At 39.7% G+C, this 13,572-nt stretch overlaps 1 protein-coding gene across 1 annotated transcript in view; it reads right to left on the reverse strand.

The window, feature by feature from the left end:
• The window catches only part of RNF150 (ring finger protein 150), a 104,312-nt gene that overhangs the window by 30,750 nt on the left and 59,990 nt on the right, over positions 1 to 13,572 (reverse strand). The window contains exons 2-3 of the mRNA XM_044430817.1: positions 7,947 to 8,197; positions 501 to 572 (exon numbers count right to left, since the gene is read on the reverse strand). Coding sequence (XP_044286752.1) covers positions 501 to 572; positions 7,947 to 8,197 — 323 coding nt within the window. The remainder of the gene's footprint in view (positions 1 to 500; positions 573 to 7,946; positions 8,198 to 13,572) is intronic.

The raw sequence follows: 13,572 nt of genomic DNA on the forward strand, positions 1-13,572 counted from the left end.
CTCCCCTCCCCTCCCCTGGAACAACCTCCTTCTGCTTCTCTGAACTTGGTTTTACAACCCCTGCTGCCACAGTTCATGTGCTGGCTGCAAATGGATGTGGGAGGGGGTGAGTGAAGAGAGACAGAGCATTGCCTATGGCAGTGGCACATGAGAAATCTTATGGTCTTTGGGATGCGCTGCTTCCCAAGAAAATGAAAACAGCAGCACAGGTACCAGGTGAGGTTCTCTTTGGAGAACAACTGAGAGCTATGGGAACAGTACCAAAATCCCTCCTGCTTTTGGCACCCTCCATGCCTCAGAATGGGAAGGCGCAATAGAACGGGGACCAGGCAGTCCCGATTCCAAGGGTCTGAGAAGGCAGTGAGTGTTTTCCATCAACTGTCCAACAAGCAACCAGTGCAAAAGCCACTGAATTCTTTTTATTGCTTTGCTCTTAACACATTTCATACTACAACCAATATTTAATTTAGTTCAAGGAAAGGCTTGGAAAACAAAATTACCTTATCTCCTTTTCTTATTGTTCTTACTTGCAATTTGCTGATTGCTTTCTTTGCAGCATCTCCAAGGCGACGCTGAAAATGCAAAAATCCACTCTTTACTAAAAGAGCACATCTTCATGCCAACATTCTAATGTGTCTCTATCATAGTGGTTTCATAATCCAAGATCTTAAATGAAAGAAAAAAGACCTATGTAAATGACTATTACAGGATTCAGAGATGGCACTATCTGGGGAATACAACTGACAAAGCAACTGCTGCTGAATATATGACTGTTTATCTAGTCCTCACCACACTGTTATGAAGTTAAATCTACCAGAACAGAAACAGCTGACAGATAAGGAAAGTAAACATTTCATTGTTACTATTTATTGAATATTTAAAATAATTCTCTCAGTGTTTTATATATTTGGAGTTTCTATTTTCTTTTCCCATTTAGATGTGTATTTAACCTGTGACTTGTACAAGGACCTGGAGTGCATTAACAGATATAGACAACTTTTGAAGAATGAGCCTGAGGAGAACAGAAACATGCTGATACAGTTGGTCTTTATGTAAATACTTCTGGGTATGACAGATTTTAGGGCCAAAGCAGACATGATGCAGGAGAACCATGACTAAAAGGAGGGACCCTGGCTCAGCACGCAGCACATGAAGAAATAAAATAACAGGTTATGTGAGAGATTCTCCACTTGAGACCATGTACAGTTCTTGCCAAGAGTCAGAGCAGACAAAGATGGTCAGAATATGCTGTCCTAGTCAGCTGTAGCAGTAAGTTTAACCAATGTTAGTATTACACCATTTTGGATTTGTGTCCACTTCAGTAGATGCATGGAGACGTAAATAAAACGACACAAACGGAAGATCTTTACCACCATATTAAGTTCTCACTTACCATATTTCTGTATTGTAATGTCAGGTCATGCTATTTATTGTTTTCCTTCTTCTATAATTTTTAGGTTTAGTTACTGTGATTAGGCTTGTGAGCTTTTTTTTTTTTTTAAGAAACAGAGGCAGGAAATAAATGGACAGAATACATGCAACACTGATTTTTCTCCATTACTGAACAAGTAAAGCTGTCTGCCTGCAGACTTGAGGATTAGGATAAAAATTATACCACATATTTTGCATCCAATGTCTGGAATGTGAATCATTGCTCACCCATCTGTTTCCATTTGCTTGTTTGTTTGCTGTTTGTTTGCTCAGGGCACCATTCCAGGTTTCAGTAAGAGGAGACAAAGATTAAGGTCAGGGGGAGAAACACATATATGCAAGAAGAAATTACAAAATAGCAGTGGTTACTTTAAGAGTGTTTTTTTGCCTCCCCCCCCCCCCCGCAAACCATGTAATGAAACTATAACAAGGCTATCAACACAGGCCAAGTTGTCAGTATGCTGATGATATGCATTGCTATTTTTCCTCTTCTTTTTCCACAGGTGAGACTGTGAATCTGCTAGTGTCTGCCTACAGCAATGGACTGAATGAGGGCTAACAAACTGAAACTCATTCTAGACTAGACAGAGGCTGTTGATGGGTAGTTCCTTTGACCCGATGGAAGGGATTAAACCATTTCTGGATTGCATTGTAGTCCATTTGGGCCCAATTCAAGGGGTTGGTTTTATCCTATAAAGCCTTGCATGGCTTGGAACCACAGTACCTGTTGGAGTGTTTCTCCTAACTGCTATCTGCTTGGGCGCTATGCTCAATCTCTGGGGCCTTCCTCTAAGGGCCAACATTAAGGGAGGTTTGCAGGGTGGCAACACTGGGGAGGATTTTCTTTGTGGTGTCTCCTCCTTATGAAACAAATTCCCCACTGCAGCCTGCCTGGTGTTGAATTTGTCATCCTTTTGGTGCCAGGTTAAGATGGCCCTTTATGCCAAGGACAGTCGGGGGCCTGAGGGGATCATTGAATAGTAGAGTTGGAAGGGGTCATGAAGGCCACCAGGTCCAGCCCCCTGCTGCTGCAGGACACCAAGTTACACCATCCCACTCAGATGGTTGTCCAGTTTCTTTTTGAATGTCAGGTGTTTTTGCAGAGTCATTCTTTGTTGTTTGTTTTTAGCTGTTTTAAACTTTTTAAATGTTTTTTGTTTTCATGAAATGTTTATTGGATTTTATTATGGATTGTTGTAAACTGCCCAGAGACCTTTTGACTGAGGGACAGTATAGAAAGAAATGACAACAACCATCTATTCCCCTCCAGATGTTTTGGCCTGCAACTCCTGTCAGTTCCAGCCAGCATAGCCAATGATGAAGCATACAGATTTTACAGTTTGCACACAGAGTTCCTAGCTAGTCCCTGACCAGGCCTAGATATATTTAGCTTTAGTGAAGTTGTTACACCATTTTCTGTCAGATGATAACCTTTACTCCATGGTTTAATGAAGCCACCATCTGTGCTAGAAATTTCAGAGATTTTAACGCATTTGGATATTATTTAGAAAGAATTTGAATCACCAAAATCTTCTTCTGGGAAATAATTTGAGAAATTATTTTTCTTATGTTATGGTTCAGAGATCAGCAACTTTTTTGTGTTTTAATTGTGTAATAGGATAATATAGCTTCCTCTGCAATAACAATTTCCAGAACTATAGCAAATTTGATGTGATAATACGTGCCCTTGTCAGAAGGGACACAAACAGGTAGTGCAAACTACTGAAAGAATAAAAACAGGCTGCAAGAAAAGGGAAAACAAGAGCATGATGGAGTTATTTGAAAGAATGTGCATGGCCTAAAAAGTTACAGAAATTGCTATGCATCATATGCCAGTGAGCTTAATACTGAGTGGAAAGAATGACAAAGGCCAAGCTAAGGAGGACAAATGTCTACAACAAATGCCTTCAGCAGAAGATATGGAAAATCTACATACTTCAAATGTCAAAAATGCAAACTTGCAAAACAATTAGCGAATCAGTGAACTAGTGACATGAAGCTTTTCACTTTTTCCCCAAGAAGATACAAAAGTAAGAGTAAATACATGAAAGGCAAATGTCAAATATTGCTTAGAATAAGTTGTGTAGTGCAGAATGACATTTTCATTCTATTTCTATATACTACACAGTTGACGCTGTATCTTCTACTGATGTTTTGCACCATGATCCAGACAGAAGGGAGTACTTTACAAAAGCACCTGTGTGACAGGCAATGCTGTTGGGAAAAACAAAAATTGACACAGCAAAGAGTACAGACTGATGAAAACCTTCATATTTACAGCTCTACAATGTACTCAAACAGAGTAAATAAAATTGCAAAGTCCAAGCAAGGATTGTTGACCAGAATGCATTGAAATTAATGCTCACTGAACCTTATGGAAAGAAAATTTTGTTTTTATGTCCCAAAGAGAAAAACACAATGATGATGAGTTTTTAAAAGAGCAAATAGTAGTCCAAGGATTACAAGCAGTGGCAGAACATGCCATAGTTAGAACACTCTTGACAGCTGTAGAAAAAGCAAGTATTTCTTTTCAAAGTATTTCCTACATTTATTGAACTGAGCTAAACTAAACATACTCTTTTAGCTGATGTTCTATATCTTTTCACATGTTCAAAGAAATTTAAGGGTATCTATCTAAATGTGCAAAGGACTGCATCTTTACAGAAGTGAATCATCCTTGTGTCACTTATGAAGGACTGCATGTAACACCTGTGCCAGATACATTTCTGTTGTAACAATGGTATATTAATGAATTATGCTAAAATATATATCATGTATATCTATTACTATGCATTACATCTGTTGAACAGATTTGTATGATACGTAAAAATATAATTTAAACTAAAAAAATGTTTTGCCTAATAACGTCACATATATTCTATGGACTCTCATTTCTCTAAATTAGTTAGAAAAAGATGCAAAGCTGCAGGTCACATTTACTTGTAGCACTGTGTTTTTCAGCGGTATACCTCATACATGCAGATTTTCAGGGTTGGATCCAGACTTACCCACAATTAGGGTAACCCAGCTGAAATGAATGGTATTTGTTACTCATGAGTAAATTATGCCTGCATTGATTTCAATGATCTAACCTTCAATTTCTTCTACAGAATCCATTTCTTGTAATGTTTGTCTCTTTTAACTTAAGTCATTTATAGTTCTTTAACTGAACATTGCACTTGCCAAATATTTTAGCTCATTATTTTTAAAATGCATACCATGTACTTGCTGGTCAGCATGCCAAAAAGAAATTTCCAATACAATTATGTAAGAAAGCAAAAATATATTATTACAAATCCACACATCTAAATATATGATGCATAGTAATGTTAGGTATTTTATGTCACAAACATATTTAACAATATATTTATTATATGTTCATTTTCTTTGTCTATTTTTCAACAACTATTTCATGTCCTTTCTGCATTGCATGTTTACTGTCCATTTCTCATGGATACAAAGCTCATATCAAAATATTCTACAATTTAGACTATATTGTTACAACCATAAGGTTTTGCTTCAGAAACACAAAAGGAAGAGGTGGACATGGCATGAGAAAACTCAGTTAAATAATTTATTAAAATGATAGTTTGGTGAATTCATACTCTGCCAAATGAAGTAATTTTCATTAAAAGTTAAATTTTCTTGTGATTTTTAACTTAACACTTCACTGTACTTACATGCTGCACAAATTTTAATTTTATTTCGTTGTTTCAGGAATTCATTGCTATTATTTCCTAACACACTGGCTTCAGAAGCATGCAAGGGAACATTTTTATCACTACTTTGAATTATGGCAACTATCCTGAAATCAAACCATATGAGTTGCAATATCATTTCCCCAAGTCAATATCTGCACTACTATACTATGGGATTCATTAGAATAAGATATTGGCCATCACTTATGGGACAGCCTCACTCTTCATGAATTTGTCTCCAAATCCTGCACCAATTTTTGAAGCCACACCAAGTTGATGGTAATAATGACCACCAAGTTGGAGTGGCTTTAAAAGGATTAGACAAATTCATGAATGGTGAGGTTATCCATTTCTACTAGTCATGAAACCTAAGGTGAGGCTTTGAAACTCCAGTATCAAAGACAATATGCCTCTCAATTCCGGTTGGTGGGTAACAAGACCAATATATTGTTTTAATAAACAATACCATGGCAAAGAGAGATTTAGCAATTTACTATGAAGAATAAAATGCAGCCAGGGATATATGCAATGAGGGTTCCTGATTACATGGAAAGCTTAATGCATAGAACTGTATGTACACAACCGTTCCATACTTATGCCTTTCTGTAAACACACAGAGACACCAACACTCTGGAGATGGAATGGAGATCCATGTTCAGTATGTGATGTGGGAAATACGTACACCATTCTAGTGGTGGAATACTGCCACTTTGAAATTGTTTATTTTATTCTACTGTTTTAATTCTGTATTTGTGCTTACATTCCAAAGAGTCTGCTTGGCCAAATATAAACATAGCATAATAGTCTTAGCAAGTACAATAAATCTCTGAGTTACAAATGTCTGAGTTATGAATATCTGTCCTTATGAACGAACTTCCATAAAGCCTATTCATTTAAAAATTCAAGTTAAAGACAAATGGTTCATAGTAACGGACACAGAAACATATTATGCTCATGAAAACATTCCACAGCATTGGTTGTTCATCGGCTCAAGCATACCCAAACCAGAGTGTTTCAGGTCACGGGCCTTCTGTAACTTGTATTACGGTATTGCATTGTGTTTAAAATGTTTTAATGCACAGTTGAACATCAACTTTCAGATATAATTAGTTTTGAGTTTGCCTCCAATCATTAAATGAATGGGGGGGGGTAGTTTTGTGGTCTACTGCAGGAAATCATCACCACCAGGGAGGGAGGGGGGAGTGAAAGTGGAGAGAGGGAGGGCATGCAGAGCTTGCTTTCCTGACCCGCCCATCCAGGGTGGGAAATCTCTCTGGCATTTCCCTGGTGCAAAGAGGTGAGTGAATGGGTGGAAAGGAATAAGAACATAAGAATGTAATAAATGAAGGAGGGAGGCTGTTGAATTAGACCAAGGTATGAGGGGGAGAGAGGGATAAGCAGCCCATTGCACATACGGTCAACAGTATTAAGAGTTAAGGTTTAGGGGGGCACTAGAGATGTTTGCAGTTTTTCTGCTTTCTCAGTGGTCCTGTACCCCTAACCCCTGAGAATGTAGAAGGCAGACTGTATATGGAAATGTTTTTAAAGCATTTTATATGCATAGAAAGGTAAATATATATGTGTACATTAAGACAAACTTTGGCTTACTCATGCTAAGTACAATCTGTAGGCATGTGATCCAACTTACATACAAATTCAACTTAATGACATTCTCAGGAACTCGTTCATAACCTGGGGACTGCCCGTAATTTGTTTTGTTAGGTATATATTTTCTGAATGGGGATACATTTGTGCAGACATAGGGATGGGTGCTTGAGCCAGAAAGGGAAGAAATTAAAAAAGGTAAATCTTGACCTCTGAACCTTGGTGCTGATGCAAAAATTTCAGGAAAAACACCAATAATGATAATGATTGATGATGATGAGAAACAAATCAAGCAATTGTGCAGCTACTGAAGTAAAAACTTTTCCTCTTGTATTATTCATTTAATTTTATCACTGCTTATTTTACATAAGGTTTCCCCACTGTTGAAGAAGTTTATAGCTTCTGCATCTCTACCTTGCAGCCATCTGCTATTAAGTACAAATTCTAGATTTGGTTATTGTCTGCATGGGTTTCTTGCTCTTTATGTGTTGCCTCTGGCATTTCTAGTTGAAATTTCTCAACCTGAGAAAGAGAAGAAAGATGTAGAGGGGGATACAGGGAGCAGTAGAGAGAAAACACTGTGCAGGAGACGGTGTGAAAGTCACATGAAGAAGCTTGTTATTGAGTCATGACCCAGTATGCTGACATGCTGTTGTCAAGCTGTCTTTCTGTGAAGCATTAATTAGAGCAGGCTTTTAAAAAGTATTGTCAAGGAAGGTTTTGGGACAAAAAGAACCTGGCTACTATCATAAGCTATTCAGGAGTCACATGGCCCACTTTATCCAGGAATAAAATACTCTTCCCTTACTTTAAGCACTGTGTTAACGCGAACATATTCCTTTCTTAATGAAATAGATGTTTCTCTGAACTAAAAACATTCCTAGCCATTTCTATCACTTACTGCATTCAAGGGAACAGACTGTTGAAAGACACATTGTTGCATTATTCTTGGCTATTGTAGGGCAGGTGAAAAATATATTAAACACCTTGCTGTGCTACATTGTATTAATTCATATGCCCTTTTCCTTTTTTGATTGTAGCTGCCTCCCTCCTTGCCTGCACATTCAAGATTTCCTTTTTGGGCACAGCAATTACAGTTCATTCAAACTCTTGTTCATTCTGACAGGCTTGATAATATTAGTAACTAGGTCATGAGTGCTTTCAAGAATGTGTGGGCAAGGGAAGCAAGTGTCCACATGTGATGCTACTCACCTGGTTTCTGTCTCTGGCATTTGCATATCTGAACCGCTGAATATAGTAGAAGACAAGCCATGCCAGCGAGATGATCATCAGTACAATGAAGGAGATGGACACAAACACTACAGAGGTACGGCTAACATATTTCTGCAGGTTCCGAGTTCCAATTGTTATGTGCATCATCACAGTAATATTCCGCTCCAGTAGATTCACTATCTCTTTCCCTTTTGGTTCTGGGATCATTATTGCTACAACATCTTCTGTACCTGTCAGATTGGAAAGGAGGGAGAAGGAACATTAAAAACAACACCAAATTAATCCCTATGATGATTATAGTGTCATCTGGAAAGAGTTATGCCACCGATACAGCACCTATGGTTGGAAGATTGAACAAAACACCAAGGATTAGTGAGATTCCAACTAAATGCTGCAGTGTGCAGTATTTCTCTCTAGGTTTCTAGTCAGTCATGCCCCTTTTCCAGGATACTCCATTTCATCCCTTTCTTTCCTCCCACCCAGTTCCCACAGTGAGTCAACATTCCAGAGCCGCTGGGCATGTTCAGTCTTTACATGGCTGTTTTTCTTTTCCTTGATGGGCTTTTTCTCCTTAAATAAAAACAGAGCTTCCTTGTTGTGAATGAATGGTGCCATTATAGCTAGATAAGGTGGTGCAGAATGCAGCAGTCAAATTAATAACTAAGACCTGGAAGTCCAAATATATAAGACCATTCTGGCCCACCTGCATTGGCTGCCTGTACATTTCCAGTCCCAATTCAAGGTGCTGGTCTTAACCTATAAAACCCTACACAGCTTGTGGAAGCAATACCTGTTGGAGTGCTTCTCCCAACCCAGATCTACCTGGACACTACACTCAGGCTCTGGGGCCTTCCTCTGTGCCAACCCCTTGAAGCGGTCGGAGGGTGACAATGAGCAGGAGGGCCTTTCCTTGGTGCTCCCCATATCTGGAATAACCTCCCTGCTGTGGTCCACTTGGTGCCATATTAGCAATCTTCTTGGCTCCAGGTTAAGGCAGTCCTCGTTGCAAAGATCTTGAAAGTCCTCCCTGGTCATTCAGAGCCCTGATACAATTAGCCAGATGCTTTTTATTCTTGGCTGAGTCTTTTAAATTATCGTTTATTTGTCTTTCAATTTTTTTATGTTCTTTTAACAATTTTAAAATCTATTGCATTTTATTGTTTTTATACTTTGTTGTAAACTTCCCAGAAAGCTTTGGCTATGGGCAGTATAGAAATGAAATGAAATGAAATATATAATGAACAAAGATCTACATTTGGAAAATGAGGCTGATATTAGTATACAGGATTTTATAAGGAAAGCCAGCTGGCAACTTACAGGCTTAACTTTCCCTCCTAGTAGAACTGACTCATGGCATGCAGTCACCTGGCTGCTACACAGTGTTTTGTGCTGACTTTGTTGCCCCTTTTATTCTTGGGAGGTATCCTGCTCTGTGCAGCCCATGGGTGTTCTGGAAGCCAAAAACTGCTCCTTGACCTCCTGCAGTTTCTCACCGCTGCTCTAAGGCATAGAAAGGCCCATCGATCAGTAGACTGAATTGACCCAAATGAACGGAAGGAAAAATTAAATGAAGAACAATGCTTATATTCTATCTCTTATTAGATTGTTTCTTGGTTTCTAGGTGCATTTACATTACATCTAGAACACCTCAACTTGTGGGAAGCTTATTTGGACAGCAGGAACCAGATAACTAACAGCTCACATGTGCAAAGCTGCATTCGTATTTGACCACTCATATTTAAAATTATTTTTAAAGACCAAACATGTGGCTGCTTCAAGCATACAAAATACCTAAATGTAACTCCTCCCTTGGACTGTTGGCTACATTTTCAGAGGTAACAATACAATCTCAGTTCACTTTATTCTTTCCCTTTTTGTATTTCTGGATGACATTAATGTAGCTTCCCATGAATTTTAAAGCAGCTGACAGCATGAATCACACTAAATCATGAATCAAAGGGTCAAACTGTAATGAATGGGTAGACTTTTCAGAGGCCTTTTCACTAAACATTTGATCATTCATTTTTCAAAATTATTAAACAATGAGAAGAAGAATTTGGGAGTTCTAAGGGAAGGCAGGGTCATCAAGATCGGTTCACTTGCCAAGAAATGTTTAACCAAACTTTTGTTTTTGCAAGATGGCCCACATTTGTTGATGGCTTTTAAGTGGCTTTTCATTTTGCAGCAATCTTCAATTGTGGTTGCTGATGACTCTACAATAGTACATGCAGCTTGAGTCCTGCTGAAGTAAAGAGAGACCACAAAGGCACTGCAGGGTGGTATATTGGAGTGGGACTGCCCTGCAGGTCATTGAGCTTCTGTTTCCAGGAATTAAGGAATCTCTAGACCGGCTGTTCCCAATCTGGTGCCCTCCAGAGGTTTTGGACCTAAATTCCCATTAGCCCAAGTCAACATGATCTGTGGTGTAGTGGTTAAGAGCATGGGACTGGGACTCAGACGATCTGGGTTCTAGTCCCGGCTCAGCCATGGAGTCAACTGGGTGACTTTGGGCCACTCACAGACTCTCAGCCCAACCTACCTCACAGGGTTGTTGTGGGGATAAGATGGAGGAGGAGAATGATGTAAGCTGCCTTGAGCCCTTTGTAGGAAAAGGCAGGATATAAATTGAAAAATAAATAAATAAATAAATAATACAGATTCAACCATGTCCCATCTATCACTATTAAGCTACTTCATTGGAGTATTTTCACTACATTAAAACAGAATTCAAAACAAAACAAATCCAAAAAAGCATTTTTGCTTAAATTTTTATTCATCACACGTGACCTAGGGGTTGTTTTGCAAAGAGTGTCTTCCATCAAGCACGCAGTTTTATTGGACCAGTAGTCTGCACCATACTTATTGATAGTACAATAGAGTTTAAATATGTCCAACAAGTTTTGGATCACTCTGAAATCAGCCCCAATCTAACTAGAGTACATTATGATGAAGTTCTATGGAAGTCAGTGGAACAGGTAATGCAAATTCCATTAGACAGGAGCCAAGAAGTGTATGGGTATCTGTTTCATATCACGAATGGGCCTTTCACCTCATGAATGCCATGTTGGTCATTTCAGTCTACACAAAAAGCTCCTACTAAAAACTGCCAAGACAGTTTCAAAAAGCACAGAATGAGACACTTTGCTTGAATGGTTTTCTAGCCTTCCACAGGACTCAACAGATGATAGCAGCCCTGACCAGACTGGGCCAGAGGAACAAAGAAAGACATTGTATGGGCATTCTTTCCCAGCACACGCTTAAACTACCATAAGTTGTAATGAGGGCCACCAACTTGGGTGGCTCTAAAAGGAGATCAGACAGATTAATATATACTTCCTCCAACATCTCAGGCAATATACTTCCGTAGCATCAGTCGAGAGATACAGCCATCTTCCTCTTTGGTTTGGAAACAGCAAGACATAGAAACATAGAAGCTGAGTGAGTCAAAAGGGTCCTCCTGGCCATCTAGCCTGACCCCTGGCTCCAGCTGGCTCTGCTCATGACATACCTACCATGTGCATGTCCAGCCTATGCTTAAACACCCTCACCGATGGGGCTCCCATGGAAGCCCATTCCATACCCTCGGGGTCCTAACCATCAGGAAGTACTTCCTGGCATCCACCTTGAATCTTGGTTCTCTGAGCACTGCTCCATTGGAATATGTCCTGCCCTCATCTGGAGGAGAAAAAAGGACGTGACACCCCCTCACATACCTGTATGCTGTTAACAGGCCCCCTCTAAGTCTCCTCTTTTCAAGGCTGAAAAGACCCAGTTCCCTCAGTCTCGCCTCATATGGCTTACCTTACAAACCAGCCACCATCCTTGTGGCCCTTTGCTGCACCAAAGGCAGCATGAAACTATGGAGGGAGAAGAGGAGATCACAACAACACTGTTTATTTTCACTTAATAAAAATCTCTGTGGAGAGTTGGAGTGCTGCAGACCTGCAGGTACACCCAGGAGAGGGGATACCCACCTCAGGACTGCAGAGGCTGCTGTGGTCTATAGACAAGAATAGGAAAGGATGGGGATTTTGCTGGGAGGGGCTACCATGATACACGGAAAGGCCAGGAAGGACAGAGTGGGGCACACAAAAACCGTGCTGCCTGGGGTAACCATGCCATTGTCTGACCCGTCAGTCCAGTCTACATGCTATGGAAACAACACAGGATTGTTTTTGCCATGTCAAATGAATCCAGACAGTCTCTTACTGAAAATACCGCTGCAGGTGATGATTCCAACTCTGACTATGAACTGCCCTCCATGGCAGAACAATTTGACAGAATAATCAAAGCCCCTGAGGCTCTCTCCCTGCACCCTTTTTCTTTTAACACTGGTCATGTAATGGCTGGCAATTAATATGGAGCAATTAAAACGAGAATCTTCTGCTCAGATATTAGCTGAATGATTTAGGCCTCCACCGAACCTGTCTGAATGCTAATTAGGACTCCTTTCAAAATTCAGACCAGACAGACAAGATACAGCTAGCTGTGATCCTTCCAATACAGCACAAACTAAGCCAGTGTTTATTGTTGGGTAGCGAGGCCAAGAAGTTTCTTCTTATGTTGCTGCAATCAGTGCCAGTTGTGCCAAGGACCCAAAGAGCTCAGAACTTGCCGGCTTTAATAGTATGCAGACACCAAGGCAAACAGGATGCATCTTGAAAATGACCAGTGGAAGAGATGGATTTTGTGCTCAATTCCTTAACCTTGATTTTTTTTAAAAAAGCCCATCAATCAGTAAGGCAGATGAAATATTGAATTAATAATACTGCTGTTTATTTTTGTTAGACTGCAAATGTCTTAAACATCTAGACAGTTAAAGTTCTATTAGATATCATCAAAGGCTTTCAAAACGTTGCCTCTTTGAAAACATTTTATTTTGTGAGTGCTGGCAAATTACCCTCAATACCTCTCTAGAGACAGCCTGTTGTTGTTTTCTTTTTAAAATCTATGCGTGGTTTCAATCAAGCAATCTTACTGAATTCTACTGAAGTCTTACACTGAGACTCTGCTTTGATTTTGCAAATCCCTGAAGAATTTTATCTCAGTCCTTCAGAGCCTCCTCCTCACAGTCCCAGGACAGACTTCTCAGAGCCTTAGCCACAGATTAAGGTAACTGCCACAGACGTTCCTTTCAGTGTACTCTTTGCCTCCTCACATCCTCTATCACTACAGTTCTTACCATAAATTCTGGAACAGCAAGCTTAACAGGGTACAAGTTTAATGGATTACAAGTCATTAGACAAGTCCCCAATGAAGTAGGTCAGCATAGCAGTATGATATAAAAATTGTTCACTGAGCTTACATAAATGTTGATTTCTTCTGTGGTAACTTTCACCAACCTACTACCTCCCAAGATGTGTTGGACTTACTATTCCTATTAACCTCAATCATGGACTACAACCTGAATTCCTGCTTAACCCAGATTTGCAGTTATGAAATGGGCACTACATGTGCATCTGAAAACAAACTTTCACCCATTGATCAGGTTTGTGCAATCACTGCAGTCTGCCATGGCTTATTTCAGCCACAATGGGTTAAGGTACATGCCAGTGGCCATTTTGAATATTCAAGCTGTGGTGGTTGGTCACCATGGCTTATCTTG

The sequence above is a fragment of the Varanus komodoensis genome, unplaced genomic scaffold, assembly GCF_004798865.1.
Source record: "Varanus komodoensis strain SLA01 unplaced genomic scaffold, ASM479886v1 scaffold21, whole genome shotgun sequence".
In the NCBI taxonomy this organism is placed as follows: domain Eukaryota; kingdom Metazoa; phylum Chordata; class Lepidosauria; order Squamata; family Varanidae; genus Varanus; species Varanus komodoensis.